Here is a 19594-nt window from a genome sequence, read left to right as displayed (position 1 = left end):
ATTTGGCCCATTAAGCCCGGTCCTTCCACAGACCATGCTCAATATATCCTCTCATAGACTCCACCCCACTGATTTAAATCAGAGAGGGAAACTTATCCAAAAATACCCTTGATCCCTAAAATTAATCATGCAACTGGGCAGGTCGTTAAGCCTGTGAGAAGCTGAGCTACAGACCTGGGAGTTTCCATGTCTACTCCCAATCTTGATCGAGTTAGCTGATCTCACTCAGCTGGTGCACATTTAGGGGTACTACAATTGGCCTCAATTATCCTAGGTTAGGAGAAAAAAACGCAACCAGGAATTCTACTCCTAATTGCTATCTAGCGACCCTTGTTGGAAATGCAAGGGTTTGGAAGTTGAATTAGGATAGGATTGCGAGGGCTGTGATAACCCTGCAATCAAGCAGCCCCACACATCACCTTCAGGATAGGAGGGAGGGGAGAAAATGTGTAGACGAGTGGGAAAAAAAATCATGCAAAATCCAGAATATTCACTGATCCTCATATTTCCACTATTTTTTAAAAAATTCCTAATATTTATTTGCCTCACATGGCAAATCTTTAACTTTTGAATGGTATATACCAGCCAATTCCTATTCACTTGTGAAGAATAAACAAATCAGAAAGAATGTATTATGTTTGTGGAGTGATATTAATTAAGCATGACACAACCTTAAGGTCTGACCACTTTATACATGAAACTACTAGTAATTTTAGTAAAGTTGAATTTTTGGTTGCATGTATTTCCCCCCCTATTAAAAATCACAAAGCACATTACCCAAATTTACATCACAAATAGTTAGCTTTAAAGATTTTTGAAATTTAGATACTGTATGAGCGATTTAAAACATTTTGAAATACTTCAGATTGTGAAAACAGAATATGAAACCTCATCTTCTGGAGTGCAATGTGTCAGATTAACACTAGCTGAAGTGTCTAGTGCGGGAAGTTCTTAAAGCAACATCAGTCGCACTTTACTTGCCCACCCAATGCCCAATTTGCCAAGAGCACTGTAACAGCTACACTATTTCTTCCGATTAGCATCTTTCTGATTTAGGCCCCTGGCTAATGTGGCTCGTCAACTAGTTGCTAGGTGGTGAGCAATAGTCCAGGAGGTTTTGTCCTGATTTTCTCCTCCCTGCACAGGGAAAATTGTAAGTGCATATCCACTTCCTATACCTCTATGACACATCCTCTTTATAAAATGACTAATACACAAATCAGAAAAGATAAGTTGAAATGAAACCTAAAAAGCAGCCCATTCTACACAGAACTGGTAATGCATGTTTGACTGATTTGACACTTGCTGGGTCACTAATCTAAATATTGAAAACATGTTTGTGAAAATTAATTAGATATAAATCCTACTCTATACTTTCGCTCTCCCTTCCTAGCTTCAGCACTAACCTTCTCATGGTCCTGTGGTGTCACTTGAGTCTGAGCAGGACTGAATCCTCCAGGTTGGCCTCCAGCTACTGCATGAGCAGGACCCTGAGAAGCAGAAGGGCAAGAAATGCAGGTAAACAACAAAACATTATGGGGGAGAAATTGGGTATGTAGCGCCACCTGTTAGCGCCTAAAGAGGGCAGTCAGTGGCTGTAGCGTCACTGGCTGCGCCTCCCGCGATATTCAGCGGGGGCGCTAATGGCGTTAGCCTGTTGCGCTGCGCCGCCGATGGTGTCATCGGTGTGTGCAGCACCCCAATCGCGATATTTGGTAGCGCCGTTCGCTACCCGCGCCCGGTTCACGGGGCCTTGCTGTGCCGGCAGTGGCACAAGTTACGGTGGAGGTGCGGGGCAGCCGCTTTTTTCGGCGGCCGCCTGCCAGCACCTCCGTCCCCGGCCTCCTGATCCCCCCCCCCCCCCGCCCCCGCCGCATTGCCGGCTGTTTCCCGAGAGCCCGGCACTTCTCCTCGGTGCCGGGCTCCTTTGCTGGCACTCGCGATCGGGGATCGCACTGTTGCAGGCCCCTCCCCCTTAACAATGGGAGGAAGGCCTGCAGTACCGCAGCGCGCCGTGCCGCAGCGTGTGGCGCTGCGGCATGTTGCGCTGCGATATTCAGTTTCAACGCCCTAAGAGGGACGCGGAGCGCCTCGAGCCTCGCCCCGTCTCCCTCTAGGGGCGCTGAAACTGAATTTCTGGCAATCGGTATTACTCCGAACGCTGCGCAAAAATCAACGCCCAGGCGAACTTGGCGCCTCAACCGAATTTCTAGGCCTATATTTCTCTAAATTGTCTCAGCTTGTGCTCCGAAGACATTCACAGAAATGCTTTAGTGCATTGTTCACCGGCAACAAGCAAGAACCACGTGAATACATTTTCTGAAGTGCTTCGTAAATCCAGCAACAAGGGCTTAACCAGCACAGATGACACCAACGTCACTATGCATTCCAAGAGAATAGGTTCTGAACAAAATAAATCTCCAGGATGGCTCCTGTTCTTAAAGATGAACACTCCTCTATTGCAAAGTATTCCATGGAGAGCCAAGAAAACCATACAATTATAGCAGTCAAATTTGAATGGCAGACAAGGTTGGGATTTGAACTCCAGAAGCTCAGCAATCCATGAATATAATTTTAGAGGACATTTTTCCTGATGGGAGATTGCACCTAGTATGCTGGGGAGATGTCAATACTGTAATTGGGCATCAATCGTGCACACATTAGGAACAATGGCCATATTTTAAAAACTGAGCTCACACACATGATTCATGATGAACAGGGAGGTTTTCAAGTTAACAAAAGCACAACAAAAACTAGATCAGAGCATCTTAAAAGGGCATTTGTATGTTCTATGGTAGGATGATATTAAGAATAGCCTGCACCCTAAAGTTGCCAGGATTATTGCTCGAGAGTGGTTAATGGTGTAGCAGAGAGACTGATAACATGGAACCATTCCCTTGGCAGCTTTCACTAACAACTACGTGACTTTAATATAACCAAATATTCAATCCAACCTGCTTGGACCTGTCTTTACGTTGCAGAGGATGCAGCAGCACAATCTGCTACACTCTATCAACTGCAGTGAATTTACCATTTTACTATAGCTTCTTTACAACTCTGAAACGTGAGCATCATGCTCACGCTACAGCAATTGCATGAAGTGCAGCAGAGCTTTTCCAAATTCGGTTGCACCCGATAGTCAAGGGAACTATCACACTACCACTCCAATAGAACGAGGAAAACAATTTGAAGTGATATTGACTGAGACACCACTGTACAGTTGAACGACTCTATTCTGGGTGGTTGAGTAAGCTAACCCACACAGACACTCTAAATAAATCTATGCAATAACTCAGTGATGTGACGTGCTAGTCCACTGGTATACAACACGATAGAAGGAAAGATAACCCCGAGCTTCTGATTTCAGTCATATTGCTGTAGGGAGATGCTGAGAGGAAGCCATGCTGCTTAAATCACAGAGAGAGTCCTAACTCCTATTGGTCAACTGAAGAGTAGAGATTTGAGAGCAGATAAACTGCTGCCATCTCAGCTGTAGGGTCTTCAATGCCAAGAGAGGCCTGTATAAGGTGAGGTGGAGAAGGAGAGAGATTTCATGATGCTAAGAAAATAAATGGGGTTTCTATCCTGTATGTATCAATTTGAAGTCTTCTTTTCTATGACATATTAAACATAATTTGAATCACTTTTAAAAGCAATGAATTCCTTCTAAAAGGTTGGTTCACTTGCAATAAGTCCAATCCCCCTACCTGTCGAGGTGGAACAGGTTGCTGGGGTCCCTGAGGGCCACTATTCCCTATTTGAAGGGCACCTGGGCCTGGAACTTGTAGTCCTCCTGTCATTGGTCCTCTGGGATTGGAGACTGGGCCTTGGCTTGGTCCTGGGCCAGGGCCTGGGCCTGGGCCTGGACCTGGAACTGGACCTGGAACTGGCCCTGGACCTGGAACTGGCCCTGGCCCTGGAACTGGCCCTGGGCCTCTGGTGTCAATACCTCTTGAATCGATGCCTCTGGGATCTCTAGTACCTAAACACAAATTAGAAGTTTAGTTTGATTTTCAATAGTTTTCCAGTTCTAATTTCTAGGAGACTACATCTGCTCATTATAGAGCTTATAGTTATAAAACTATGAACTGCTGCATTTTGCTTCCAGCATACTGATGATCTATTACACTAGGTTACAGCAACAGACAATTCTCTATTACTTACCAACAGACAATTCTCTATTACTTACCAATCGGTACACCAAATGTATATTACAATGGTCAAAGTTTTGTTTCCATCTTCAAAGGAACCTTTCCAAATTAAATTTCCCCATTATTTTCCACTGGCTATAATTTTTGGCATGTGGATTTTGCAGGGCCAATGTAAAAGGCAGCCATGGCAAAAACAATGGAAACAAAGACAAACTGCATTGGCCAAATCTGAACTCTTCCTACTACTGCAATCAAACCAACATAGAGAGAAAGAACAAACCTTCACATCCTCAGGAATTCCCAAAATGTTTTACACTTTTGAAGTGCAATTACTTATGTCGGCAAACACATCAGCCAATTTGCACACAGCAAGGTTCCACAAATAGCAATCAGATGACCAAGCAGTGAATCTGTATTTGGTGGTGTTGCTCGAAGAAGAGTGATGGTTAGGAGACCAGGCAAATTCCCTGCTCTTCCTTAAATAAGGCCATCAGATTTTTTCCAGCCACGTGAATCTAATTCTAAAAACTGCACGTCTGACAACACAGCATTACCTCAGTGCTGCAGTGAAGTGTCAACCCAAGTCCTAGAGCAGGGCTTTAACCTTCAACCATATCACTCATTACTAACTGTGCCAAACTGACACTTGTAGGATAACTTGCTCTTAGAGGGATAACCTGCATTTAACAACCTCAGTCCTCCACAAGTTTCCCCTCCATGCAGGGGAAGACAAATTCCCCATCATGCAGGAATTGTAGTTTAAATGGGAGGGGTGGAAAATTCATCTGAAGAAAAACAATTTGCAGAATATACATTCAAGGCCAAACATTTTACTACATGAGCACTTGTATCCCAGTCTCAATCCCTGTTAAACAAATATTAGTGACAAACAAATAATGCTCAGTGACATTATCCCCCACACAAAAGTACAACTCAAAATTAGCATTTTCAGATCCCCAACATCGTGCAGCAACTGGCTTTGGGGAGGAGGGCACAAGAGGAACTTGAATTTCTCCAGTACCTCTGCATACAGTCTGGTTGGCACTCAACATCGGCATAGCTTAGGTTATGTGGAATCATGGGATGGACAGGGACGTGCTGTGGTACAGTGCGCTGGCAAATCCAGCGTTCCACACACGTACTAAGTCTGTATAACGTTAGCATTGCAAATTCAGTCAGTTAGTAATCCTACTGTCTTGAAGGCACCCTACTTCAAAAGCTTTCACAAAGTAGAAACCTCTAAAACCTCACTAAGTGAGGACTCATTCAAGGAGAGGGTAGCAATGGGTGACAAAGTACATTCAATGCAAATTACCATCAACCCTCAGGGGAGGAGGGCTTAACCTACCTCTAAGAAAGTACTGTCCAATAAATTAGCCACCAGCTACATGTGGCTAATTGGGAATCCAGATATGGCTAACTGCATTTCTGATTAGTCAAGACAATATAAATTGGGCATGTGATCTCAAAACTCTAATTTGCACGTGAATTTTAGCCTTTTTGTGCGTTCATTGGTAAAATGGCAAAACTAAAAGCAGCATGTACGCGTGTGGTGTTCTTTGATAGTTGGGCATGCTCTACAACCTTGGTTACCGAATGGTGGTAGATGTTTGTTAACTAAATATACACATGAAGTACAGTTACCTGTTGTGCACAAGAGTATACAAGGTGTTTTCTACAAATATTAGTGCATGTGGCTAAAATGGTGCTGCCATAGCCACACCTTGGGTATAGTAGCATAGTGGTTATGTTACTGGTCTGGATTAATAATCCGGAGACACGAGTTCAAATCCCACCATGGCAATTTGTGAATTTGAATTCAGTTAATTAAATATATCTGGAATAAAAAGCTAGTATCAGTAATGGTAACCATGAAGCTATTGGATTGTAGTAAAATGCCCTTTGGGGAGGAAACCTGCCGTCCTTACCCGGTCTGGCCTATATGTGACTCCAGACCAACAGCAATGTGGTTGACTCTTAACTGCCCTCTGAAATGGCCTAGCAAACCACTCCATTGTATCGAAACACTACAAAACAGTAGAAGAATAAAACCGGACAGACCACCAACATTGACCTAGGCATCAGATTCAGACACACAGAGGCACACCTAGCAAATTGACCCTGCAAAGTCCTCCTCACGAGCATCTGGGGACTTGTGCCAAAATTGAGAGAGCTGTCCCACAGACTAGTCAAGCCTGACAGCGTCATACTCACAGAATCATACCCATCAGTCACCGTCCCAGACTCCTCCATCACCATCCCTGGGTATGTCCTTTCCCACTGGCAGAACAGACCCACCAGAGGTTGCAGCACAGTGGGAGGAAGTGGCCCTGAGAGTCCTCAACATTGACTCAGGACCCCATGAAGACTCATGGCATTAGGTCAAACATGAGTAAGGATACCTCCTTCTAATTACCACCTACCACCCTCCCTCAGCTCAGTACTCTTCCATGTTGAACATCACTTGGAAGAAGCACTGAGGGTATCAAGGGTACAGAACGTACTCTGGGTGGGGGACTCCAATGTCCATCACCAAGAATGGCTCAGTATCATTCTACCATCAAGTCAGGGTACCAACCCTGGTTCAATGAGGAGTGTAGAAGAGCAGCCAGGAGCAGCACCAGGCATACCTAAAAATGAGGTGCCAACCTGGTGAAGCTATCTGCATGCTAAACAGCAGAAGTAGCATGCTACAGACAGAGCTAAGCAATACCACAACCAACTGATCTGATCAAAGCTCTGCAGTCCTGCCACATCCAGTCGTGAATGGTGGTGGACAATTAAACAACTAACGAAAGGACGAGGCGCCATGAACAACTCCAATCTCAATGATGGCGGAGCCCAGCACACAAGTGCAAAAGACAAGGCTGATCCGTTTGCAACCATCTTCAGCCAAAAGTGCCTAGTGGATGATTAATCTCGGCTTCCTCCTGAGGTCCCCACCATCACAGATGCCAGTCTTCAGCCAATTCGATTCACTCCATGTGACATCAAGAAATGGTTGAGCACACTGGATACAGCAAGGGCGATGGGCCCCGACAACATCCGGCTAGCGCTGAAGACTTGTGTTCCAGAAGTAGCCGCACCCTCTAGCCAAGCTGTTCCAGTATAGCTACCCAAAGTGGAAAACAGCCCATGTATGTCCTGTCCACAAAAAGCAGGACAAATGCAGTCTGGCCAATTACCGCCCCATCAGCCTACTCTCAATCATCAAAGTGATGGAAGGGGTCGTCAACACTGCTATCAAGTAGCACTTACTCACAATAATCTGTTCACTGATTCTCAGGTTGGGTTCCGCCAGGACTACTTGGCACCAGGCCTCATTAAAGCCTTTGTCTAAATATGGACAAAAGAGCCGAATTTCAGACGTGAGGCGAGTGTGACTGCCCTTGACATCAAAGCAGCATTTGACCAAGTGTGGCATCAAGGAGCCCTAGTAAAATTGAAATCAATGGGAATCAGGGGGAAAAACCTCCACAGGCTGGAGTCATACCCAACACAAAGGAAGATAGTTGTAATTGTTGGAGGCCAATCATCTCAGCCCCAGGATATCGCTGCAGGAGTTCCTCAGGGCAGTGTCCTAGGTCCAACCATCTTCAGCTGCAGCAAGTCCTGGACCGGAGCCTCTCCAAAGCGTAAAAGGCACAGGTCAAGAGTGTAATGGAATACTTTCCACTTGCCTGGACAAGTGCAGCTCCAACACTCAAGAAGCTCGACACCATCCAGGACAAAGCAGCCCACTTGATTAGCACCCCAACCACCACCTTATACATTCACTCCCTCCACCACCAGCACAACGTGGCTGCAGTGTGTACCATCTACAAGATGCACTGTAGCAACTCGCCAAGGCATCTTAGACTGCAACTCCCAAATCAGTGATCTTCACCATCTAGAAGGACAAGGACAGCAGGCGCATGGGAACACCACCACCAAGTTCCCCTCCAAGACGCACACCATCCTGACTTGGAAATATAGCGCTTTTCCTTCATTGTCGCTGGATCAAAACCCTGGAACTCACTAGTCCTAATTGCACTGTGAGATTACCCTCACCACACGGATTGCAGTGGTTAAAGGCGGCGGCGGCTCACCACCACCTTCTCAAGGGCTATTAAGGATGGGAAATAAATGCTGGCCTTGCCAGCGATGCCCACATCCTATGAATAAATAAATAAAAACACCTGTGGCTAGTCAGCAATTTCTATTGGACAACACTACTCTTAAAGAAATTCATGACTTTAGGCAGTCAGATGATCCTTCCACAACTCTGCTTCTTCCAGTGAAATATTAAAAAAAACCGACTGCATGATTTTGTGACATAAATCAGGAATAAATGGAGGTGGTGGGTTAGGGATATAAAGAGGGGGCTTAACCGCTTTATTTTCAAACTATACAACATAATTTAGGTCTGCCACTAATGCGTGCAGTTCATTAACACTTTGGGCCAATACAAAGGCTAGAAAAGCAAGTGATTGAAATTTAGATTCACAGAAATTTACAACTTCAAAGTGTTAAATCATTAACTTGTTCAGAACCAAATTCAAGCCCCACAACGGGACCTACTTTCTAGGTGCCCTCCTTAAAGCAGGATACCATTTGATGCGCCTCCAATGCTTTGCTCATTGGAACTTTATCAATAACACGGACTCTCAGTAAGCTTGGAGACTAGTCCTCATCTAACAGCATTTGAAGGTACAATAAAAATCACTCACATCATAACCCGATGCACTCAAGTGATGACAAAGGACAATGTGATTCCACTTGGTATTTTTAGGCCTGCAGTATAGCAGCTTTCCTGGTATCCAGCAGCGTTGCTGGAAACAATGGACTGCTGAAACCCTAGCTTCTATTGCCAGCTCCTAAGAGCCATGACGGAAAGTTTGCAAGTAACTGGGCCAAATACAGCCATTCATCGGAGTTAGGAGGTTTCGCTTGTACAGTATCTTCATGAAGTTGTCAATTCCATAAGCCAGGGGATAAGAGAACCAGCTCTTTGGTCAGTGCAGTTGTTTCCTTCTTTTAAATCCTGTGAATGATCTGTATTATGAAGAGATATTAAAGAATGGAGAGAGGAACCTCCCCATCCAGCACATCAACAGACAGTAAAGGACCACTGCCTCAATAGCCTGCGTTCTGGAGTAGAGCTCCAGAAAATACATTTCTGCTTTGTAGCAGTGAGGGCCATCTATAGATGGACCAGTTTCTTAACATGGTATTAAATACCTCTGGGTGAGTGACTAATTAGCCTTTTGTTGCCCTTGCAAGTCTGTTGCATCATTCTGTATCCTCCCAAGTTTTGGGTTGATGGATTCACCGTTCCATTATATCTGCACATGTTCAGGTAAAGGGCTGTTCAGATGCAGATGACAAGTCATATTGTTGATCCACACTTCACAGCCCTGCCATATACTTATTCCTTGAAGTGTTTTAAACCAAGCCAACGAATTAGCACTTGAATCAGTTTCCGTGTCACAATTTCATAGAAACATACGGCACAGGAGGCCTTTGGGCCTGTGCTGGTTCTCTGAAAGAGCAGTTGTGCTTAGTCCCACACCCCTGCTTTTTGTCCGTAACCCTGGAAGTTCCTCATCCTCGAGTACCTGTCCAACTCTCTTTTAAAATTATTTATGGAATCAGTTTCCAACACCTTTTCAGGTGGCGCATTTCAGATCCCAACAACTCGGAGTGAAAAAATTACTCCTCATCTCCCCTCTAGATCTTTTGCTAATGATTTTAAATCTATGACCTCTGGTTATTGACCCACTCGCCAGAGGGAATAGTTTTTCTCTATTTACTCTATCAAAGTCTTTAATCATCCTGAAAACCTCTATTAGGTCACCTCTTAACCTTCTCTGCTCCAAGGAGAACAGCCCTAACTTTTCCAACCTCTCTTCATAACTAAAGTCCCTCATCCCTGGTGACATCCTGGTAATCCTCCTCTGTACCCTTTCTAAGGCCTTTACATCTATCCTGAAGCATGGTGTCTAGAATTGGCCACAATATTCCAGCTGAGGCCTAACCAGTAATTTATAAAGTTCTAGCATGATCTATTTGCTTTTATATTGTATACCTTTATTTATAAACCCAAGTAACCCATATGTTTTTTTAGCCAACTTGTCCCACCACATTTAAAGATTTGTGTATATCTACACTTCTCAAAATCATGCCTTTTATAGTTTACTGTCTTTCCATATTAGTCCTCCCAAAGTGCATCACTTCACACTTCTCCACATTGAACTGCATCTGCCATGCTTCTGCCCATTTCACCATCCTGTCTATGTCATCCTGAAATCTACAACTATCCTTAGCACTATCGTTGCCAAGTTTCATATCATCTACAAACTTTATAATGCCACTCCCTGCACCCGACTCTAGGTCATTTATAACAATTGAAAAGAGTAATGAACCCAAAACGACCCATGGGGAACACCACTGCAAACCACCTCCCAGTCTGAAAAACATCCATCCACCACCACCCTCTGCTTCCTGTCACTAAACCAATTCTGTATCCATTCAGCCACTTTCCTCTTAATTCCAAGGGCTTCCACTTTCTTAACAAGCCTCTGAATGCCTTCTGAAAGTCCATATATACATCAACTTGATCAACCTTCTCTGTTACCTCAAAGAATTCCATTAAGTTAGTCAGACACTATTTGCCTTTAACCAATCCTTGATTAATCTATGCCTTTCTAAATGAGATTTTGTCCTTGATAATGGTTTTCAATAACTTCCCTACCACTGATATTAGGCTGACTGACCTGTAGTTTCCTGGTTTATCCCTCTCCCCTTTCTTGAATAGTGGTATAACATTAGCAACCTTCCAGTCCTCCATCAGTGCTCCTGTCTCCAATGAGGATTGAAAGGTTGCGACCAATGCCTCTGCTTTTTCTACCTTTGCTTCTTTCAGCAACCTAGGATGCATTCCATCCGGACCAGGTGACTTACCAACGTTCAGTAATGCTAATCTTTTTAGTACGTCGTCTCTATCTATTACTATCTGTCCATAGCTTCCCTCTCTTTTAGCGTAACCTTCACATCATCCACTTCCTTTGTGAACACAGATGCAAAGTATTCATTTAATACTTTAGCCACGTCCTCTGCTTCTACAAGAAGATTTCCCTTTGGTTCCTTAATAGGCCCAACTTTTTCCCTAGCTAACCTCTTAGACTTTATATGTTTATAAAATTATTTAGGATTCAATTTAATGTTGCCCGTTAATCTTTTCTAGTAACCTCTCTTTGCCTCCCGTATTAAGTTTTTCAATTCCCTCCTGTACTTTCTGTAATCTTCCTGGTTATTAACTGAACCTTGCTCCTGTAGGAAAAAATTTCACATTCCCTACACCCTAACTCCCAACAGATACTAAGGTTAGTGATAGTAGAGGGGGCTAAAGCCATAACCCAGTAACAAAATAACAATTAATGAGCGTCTGAAATTCAAATCTCAACTGCAAAATGTATCATGCTCGGTAATGGGTTTGGACCGGGTTTGATTATTTTTCAGTTTATAGCTTTTTTTCCTTTTATCTTCAAAGTAAAATAATCTATTATATTTTTTATAGCAGGCCTGAAAGACCCCTCATTGAAGTGTGTCTATTTATCACTATATATCTGTATCTGAGGCAGAATATCCAATCTACATCAATTAAACCTAACAGGTAATTAGGTATTAAAACCTCATTGTGGAAATCTTAAAGGCCAATTCCTTGAGACACAAAAATCAGCCAACAAAAGTTAACAATTTTAGCAACACCTCTGGCACACCATTCAAAAATAAACATGTACCCGAACTCTACAGGTAACCCTCTGCGGAATACAAACATATTCCACAAACTGTCCTACAGAATAGCATAGTAGTGTTAAAAAGGACCTTCAGTTCCTTATATGAACAGCAATATTTCTATCTTTAGAGTAAGGTGTACATCACTAATTAAAAAGTTAGTAATCCCATTAATTTAGAACATACGGTGAAATTGTTTAAATTAAAACAGCTTAAACACTCAAAATGAAGCATGTTCAAAAAGAAACAACAAACCACAACTTACTCCTACAAGAATAGCCGCATAGAATACAGTGCTTGCAAGTTAAAGGGATTATAGGTTGGCTCATAGCATCAGACCCTTTCTAAAAGGTCACTCACAGGCTAGTGACATAATGATGGACCAAATAAAGATGAATTCTGCCCATGGGTCCAGTATGTTTGTTGTAACCTAAAATGATGATCCTAACTATTTCTCGGTCTGCCTGAATTTGGGTCTTCGACTGGACAGCCTTACTATGTTACAGAGAAGCATTCTGAAATGCTAACACCTGAAGTGTTGGGAGCCAAGAGCAACATACTATCCACACTGCTTAGAGGGTGGAGTGCCAGGGGGAAATAAAAGTTACAAATCTTGCTATATACTTCAAAGTATAGTGTTAGCACTAGGATTTCAATACATTTTGGATACTGGGCTTGTAAACTTTTGTATTTTGTATTCTTGAACTGTAAACACCAAGCAGTTTAAATAACATGCTAAATAACCCCATCAATAGCACTGAGGGAGGGTGGGAACGTCCACCGTATATGTTCCGTTAAAGTAAGCTAACAGAATTGGCACTGACCTGCTTCAGTAATGCGTGGCTAATGGAATCTAGGTCAATACTCTCCCAACCTATAAACCTCTGGTCTTTCTGTCAAAACTTGGAATCAAACTCTTCAGCAGTAATTTGTGAAAGATGTTGCATCTAGACACTGTGAGCCAACCTATAGAGTTAAGAGTGCAGATGGACTAGGTTTTCCTCACCCATGGGTACATTTGGTTGATGTGTGTTCGGGTAAGACCCTCCACGAGGGTCTTGCTGAGTAGCGGGAGGTTGGGAGCGTGGATCATGCTGAGGTCCAGATCGAGGATCATGAGATGGAATGCTGCGGGGGTCAAATGAACCTAGGAGGCAAATAACTACTAATGATGGCAGGGAGAGAGAAGATGGAAAAAATGAACAGGAGGTGCACAAGCAAGCAAAGAGGCACTATGGAGATTCATTTTAAAGGGGTATTTCTTCTCATTAACATCAACCCATGAACTTTTGCAGCAGTTTTCCATTCTCTTTAAGGCTACAAAGGTCACCAGTTACACTTTGGATGATATGGGCCTGCAATAGTAACCTTTAAGATGGCCAGTGGCTACTAAAATTATCTTCAACTAGTCAATTATTTGTTAAGTATATAAATGACACTGTGAAAGCACGCTCTGGTCACCAGACACAAAAACCAAGAAATTATGGAAATCTAAAGAGGCTCTTCAGGGACCTAAAACAGGAAGACAGGTTAATGTTTTGGGTGATGTTCTTCACTAGCCTGGTATAGCATTTTTGTCACCAATTTCCAACATTTGTGGTTTTCTTTTTTTAATCACTGGGTACCAGATATTTTGCCACAGTGGCCACCTAGGTTCTAGGTGTAAAAGACCAGATAATAATTGATCAAATTTTCGTACTATGTTGATTTCAACCATACTTTAAATTCAGAACAAATTAAAAGGGGGGGGCTTCTGACATAGACAAAAGAAAGGTTATCTAGGGCTGACCCAACTGCTGTATTAATCACATCCAATGATTAACAGAGCCATAAAGAGGAGGGACTTCCCGTGTTCTATCCATGGTCTGTGCTGATCTCAGTTTGGGGAGGGAGGGTGCTACAATTGGCTTCAGCACCCTCAGATAGGAATGGCAAAAAAAAAAATCAGCTATGGTTTCCACTCCTAATTACAATCCAGTGACCCTTGCTGGAAGTGTACCTTTGTGAAGCTCAGATATCAACAGGATCAGGTTGAGCAGCCTGCTAACACTCATCATAAAGACTCACATCATGAATAATGGCTATCTGGATGAGGTGCTGGATGATGGCACCAGTCATGAAATCATATCCCAGCAAAATGTCAATACAGGAGGGGAGAAAACTACCAAAAAAAAAATTTAAGTTACTGAAAGGTTTTCTACTTAATGATAGATAACTGTAGTTTTGTGTCATTTCCGCCAGCCCCAAGAAACTTGCTATTCTGAGGGACATGTATAGTTGTCAGACATAGGATTTGTTGATGTACAGCTCCTAAGAATCAAACCCAGATTCGCTTTATTCCCTGTCCTAGATGATCAGGAGTTATCCAAGCATGAAAACTGCTCTTATGCTTGGATGTCCCTCAATCCGTATACAGGAATGTAACTTCAGAAGAAATACCTCTTTCACTCTTGGCATACACCTTTTTTTTCCCTGCTCAGTGAGAACTACCAATCAGAAATCAGTTCAGCTACAAATAACTAATTCCTCCCGGTTCACGGATAATGAACACAGATCATAACTGGTTGATCGGGGTTATGGAAAATGTACATTAAGAGTGTGAATCTCCACCAGAGAAACACAAACACACATGGATTAGCGCTGAATAGTCACAAGATATTTCCTTCACATTCCCCATCACCCTCCCTCCACTCGAATATCTTTCAAAGTAAAGTCCATTAGACTGTATATCTTTCACGACCTCAGGGTGTCCCAAAGCGCTTTACCACCAATTAAGTACTTTTGAAGTGTAGTCACTATTGTAATTTAGGAAACCTGGCAGCCAATTTGCACACAGCAAGGTCCCACAAACAGTAATGTGATAATGACCAGATAATCTGTTTTTCGGTGTTGGTTGAGGGATATATATTGGCCAGGACACCGGGGAGAAGACCCCTGCTCTTCTCTGAAATAGTGCCATGGGCTGTTTTACGTCCACCTGAGGGGGAAGATATGGCCTTGATTTAACGTCTCATCCAAAAGATGGCAACTCCGACAGTGCAGCATTCCCTCAGTACTGCCCTGAAGTGTCAGTCTAGATTATGCACTCACGTCTCTGGTGTGAGACTTGAACCCACAACCTACTGACTCATGCGAGAGTGCTATCACTGAGCTATAGCTGACAGCTTATGATAGACACCAATGCAGAGAATATTCAAAACCTGAAATACATTCAGTTTTGTTTTTAGTAGAAACACTGTAGATTCCATTTATGCAGGATCCTCATCACTTCTTCAGGTTTAATCAGTACCTCCTTATTGACGCCTTCAGAAGGCTATGCTTCAAGAAGACTAAAGAGAAATGAATTCTCCACACCATATAGAATCATAGAATGATACAGCACAGAAGGAGGCCATTCGGCAAATCGTGCCTGTGCCGGCTCTTTGAAACAGCTATCCAATTAGTCCCATTCTTCTGCTCTTTCCCCATACCCCTGCAATTTTCTCCCCTTCAAGTGTTTATCCAATTCCCTTTTGAAAGTTATTATTGAATCTGCTTCCACCACCCTTTCAAGCAATGCATTCCAAGTCATAACTCGCTGTGTAAATTTGTTTTTCCTCATGTCGCCTCTGGTTCTTTTGCCAATTACCTTAAATCTGTATCCTTTGGTTACCAACCAGTCTGCCACTGGAAACAATATCTAATTTACTCTATTGAAACTCTTAATGATTTTCAACACCTCTATCAAATCTCCCCTTAACCCGTCAGCCAGTGGCTCAGTCTGAGTCAGAAGGTTGTGGGTTCAAGACCTACTCCAAAGACTTGAGCATAAAAATCTAGGCTGCCGCTCAAATGCAGTGCTGAGGGAGTGCTGCACTGTCGGAGGTGCTGTCTTTCAGATGAGACGTTAAACTGAGGCCCCATCTGCTCTTTCAGGTGGACGTAAAAGATCCCATGGCACTATATCAAAGAAGAGCAGGGGAGTTATCCCCGGTGTCCTGGCCAATATTTATCCCTCAATTAACATCACTAAAACAGATTATCTGGTCATTATCACATCTGCTGCTTGTGGGAGCTTGCAGTGCGCAATTTGGCTGCTGCACTTCCTACATTACAACAGTGACTACACTTCAAAAAAATACTTCATTGGCTGTAAAGCGCTTTGGGATGTCCGGTGGTCGTGAATGGCGCTATGTAAATGCAAGTCTTTCATTGCTGGTACAATGCTAGTAAATCTTTTCTGTACCCTCTCCAAAGCCTTGACACTCTTCCTTAAAGTGTGGTGCCCAAAATTGGCCACAATACTCCAGCTGGGCTTAATCAGTGTTGTATAAAGGTTTAGCATACCTTCCTTGCTTTTGTACTCTATGCCTCTATTTATAAAGCCTATGATATCCGCATGCCTTTTTAACAGCCTTCTCAACTTGTCCTGCCACCTTCAAAGACGTGTGTACGTACACCCCCAGGTGTCTCTGTACCATTTAGTTTATATTGCCTCTCCTCATTCTTCCTAACAAAATGAATCACTTCACTGCATTAAATTTCATCTGCCATGTGTCTGCCCATTTCACCAGTCTGTATATACTTCTTTGTACCAGGAGTTCTGAATTATTATATAGTGATGCTTGCTGCAAAGTAATTTTTAACATTAAAAAAAAATTGTTCATGAAGTGGCCATGTGCTTCCCGCCCTGGTTTAATGACATTGTGAAGTCACGACATTTGAACAATTGCAAACAATATCACTCCTGTGTACCGTCATAAATGAAAAGCAGAACACTCAGTGACTGGGCAATTTATAAACATTTCAAATCACTATTTTATAGCCCAAAACAGCTATTAAAATTAGATTTCATTTTGAATTGATATTTTCACAATGTTTTGCCACCGATACAGCAGCAATCATTTCCAGTGAGATGCTGTTGGAGTACACTCTAAGCATTTGTTCATTGACTTGACTTCATCAAAAGTTTCCAAGACGCCAATCACTGAAATGGAGCAATCTGTCTGGAAAATGTTAGGTCACACCAGGATCCTTTCATTTTGTATGTTCTTTTAAAACTATATATTCTTCCCCAAACCACCCACCCACAAGGGTTCTTCTTTCTCCACAGCCTCATTCAGCAAATAGGTAAAAGTGGTTAGGATCTGGAATGCACTGCCTGAAAAGGTGGTGGAGGCAGACTCGATCGTGGCTTTCAAAAGAGAACCGGGTAAGTTCCTGAAGGGAAAAAATCTGCAGGGCTACGGGGAAAGGGTGGGGGAGTGAGACTAGCTGAAGTGCTCTTGCAGAGAGCTGGCATGGGCTCGACGTGCCAAATGGCCTCCTTCTGTGCTGTAATTATGATTCTATGACTCCTCTGCAGCAAATGTACCATCAACCATGTGCTGTGATAGCCAGCAGGCCACCAATGCTGCTGTATGATCGCCAGGCTGAAGGCATACTGTGGGGTAACATCGACGTAGTCAGTTTTTTCTCTTCTTTCTTCCCAATCAGCACTCCTGTCGAACACTCCAGTACCATGAATGAACGGTCAGGGCGATGCAAGTCATAGGCTACCCTAGAACCCATACCCACACACTTGTGTAGTAGTGTCCTTACAGCTGAATGTTGTGGAAAAGAGTGAAGTTTTTTAACATATTTTAAAAGCAGCTTATTTGAAGCTTCAAAACAGGCAATACTTTCAAAATGCAATGATGTGCTAAAATGCCAGAGACAATTATCAGGAATAATGTATGTACAGCTACTAATTGTGATGTACACATGTAAGTGAAACATTTCAAACTAGAGTACTGACAGACATGGTGGTGCATTTTTAACTACAAGAAGTATAGCATTTTTCAGTGAGTGCTTTGTGATGTGTTACTGCCCTCCAGCAAAGTTTTCAAATCATGTGCAAACAGGAAAATCAAATATAGATGAATGGTAGCATCAGAATAGTTAAATCAGAATAACTTCAATCAGCTCCATTTGGTCATCTCTGCTATTTTCCAAGCCATTCTCATTTTCCTTTGCTACGCACTAACTTGCCTCTAGATTCATGAGGAGGTCCTCTCTGATCCATCATTGGGCCCCTTGGATCTCCCATCATCCCTCTTGGATCTCCCATAGGCCCTCTTTGTTCACCCAGTGGCCCACGAGGCTCACCCATTGGGCCCCTCGGCTCACCCATTGGGCCCCTCGGCTCACCAATGGGTCCCCTCTGTTCTCCCATTGGCCCTGCTCTCATGTCATGTTGCATTCCTCGCGGTTCATGGGCATTTCTCAGGTCAGGAGGCGGTCCTCTGCCATCGTGACCAGGCACATGATGCATAGGTGGGCCCTGATGTGGCGGACCAATATACCCTCTGAAAAGCAAAAAATAAAATTAGCTATAGATTAAAATAATGGTCAGCAATTATGAAAATTAAATATGCCAACAGTGATGCAGCCACTTAATGGGAATAAAATCTGGAACATGCAAATCATTCTCATTACCCAATTACTGAAAGTAAACCAATGAACTGTGCATCAATTGTGGTTTACAGTAACATACCCTGAAAAAGTTGAAGAACTGACATCACCAATCCATAATTTACAGTAGACTTTAATTTGATGACGACAGACAAAATGTGTCCAGTGAGCTCTTCAAGAGGGGGACTGTTATACACTATACCAATAAGAAGAGAAATACGAGAAATCTATCTGAATGAGTGTGCTGGCTATACTCCACCACTTTATGAAAACCTCCAATTGGCTCCCATCATAAAGTCAAACAATTTCATATAACCAAACTCTGACTACTACTTTTATTTAAAAATAACTCAATGGGCTAACCTAGTAATGGTTCGGTTGTAGTGCTGCCCAAGGGCTACTTCCATATATCAGACTTTTTCCCCTATTACTGAAAATGCAATGAATTAGTGACTGAACAACTTTTTTCCCTAGTGAATTTTTGTGCACAAAAGAAGGGGTATCCATGCTGGAAGATGCAACGTATTTCTAACTTTGCACCCAGCATCAATGTAATGCAATCCAAGGTCAGGGTTAACATCAATTTCAAGTAGAAATTCCCCAATATATTTCAACTCCAATCACATAATAAACTGTACTGTAAATGTAGGACATTCAATTTGCCACAACAGCCATCATTACACAATTGGCCTCAGTGTCAAACAAAAACAGGAATCAGCCTATGCTTTTAGTCTTGGTCGCTATCCAGTGATCTTTGTTGAAAAGTAAATGTACATGGACAATTGGGTGCCAATGTTCATCGTCAAGCTCTCAAAATGGCCACTTTTGTGGGACTGGAGAGCTGTTAGTGCTCACTAATTCATAACCAGCATGAGTCACGACCTTCAGAAGAGAAGAGAAAATCTGGGGACATAGGAGAGAAAGGAACTATGAGAAACAATGGCTGAATGGTACTTCTCCCCTGCCACCAATTAATCATTAAAAAGGGTTAACACCGAGTTGGCAATTTTTTCCCCTTTTGATAGTGGTCAGTGAACAAAACCTGGCCTTATTATTCTGCTGAAAATAGTAGTCTGTAAAACGTTGAGACTACAGTACATCGATCAATGACAAGAACTTGAGCCAAAGGACATATCACAAAATATGACAGATACCCACAACTTTCACAGAAGAGCCAGTATAAGTATCAAAATGCACCCATCAGCTATGATTATTGCCAGGCATCTGACACAGGC

The 19594-nt window shown here is 42.8% G+C and overlaps 1 protein-coding gene across 5 annotated transcripts in view; it reads right to left on the bottom strand.

Annotated features, from left to right (window-relative positions):
- Positions 1–19594, bottom strand: part of cstf2 (cleavage stimulation factor, 3' pre-RNA, subunit 2) — a 92359-nt gene that overhangs the window by 10301 nt on the left and 62464 nt on the right. For 3 of the 5 annotated variants that reach the window (XM_085996330.1, XM_085996340.1, XM_085996349.1), the window contains 4 exons: positions 17937–18253; positions 12934–13074; positions 3708–3982; positions 1407–1490 (listed from right to left, as the gene is read on the bottom strand). In XM_085996330.1, coding sequence (XP_085852456.1) covers positions 1407–1490; positions 3708–3982; positions 12934–13074; positions 17937–18253 — 817 coding nt within the window. The remainder of the gene's footprint in view (positions 1–1406; positions 1491–3707; positions 3983–12933; positions 13075–17936; positions 18254–19594) is intronic. The other 2 variants (XM_085996356.1, XM_085996365.1) reach the window with 2 other exon arrangements.

This window comes from Somniosus microcephalus, chromosome 1 (assembly GCF_052327205.1).
Source record: "Somniosus microcephalus isolate GS21.2 chromosome 1, FLI_Smic_1.0, whole genome shotgun sequence".
NCBI classification, from domain to species: domain Eukaryota; kingdom Metazoa; phylum Chordata; class Chondrichthyes; order Squaliformes; family Somniosidae; genus Somniosus; species Somniosus microcephalus.
This window is presented reverse-complemented; position numbering and strand designations above follow the sequence as displayed.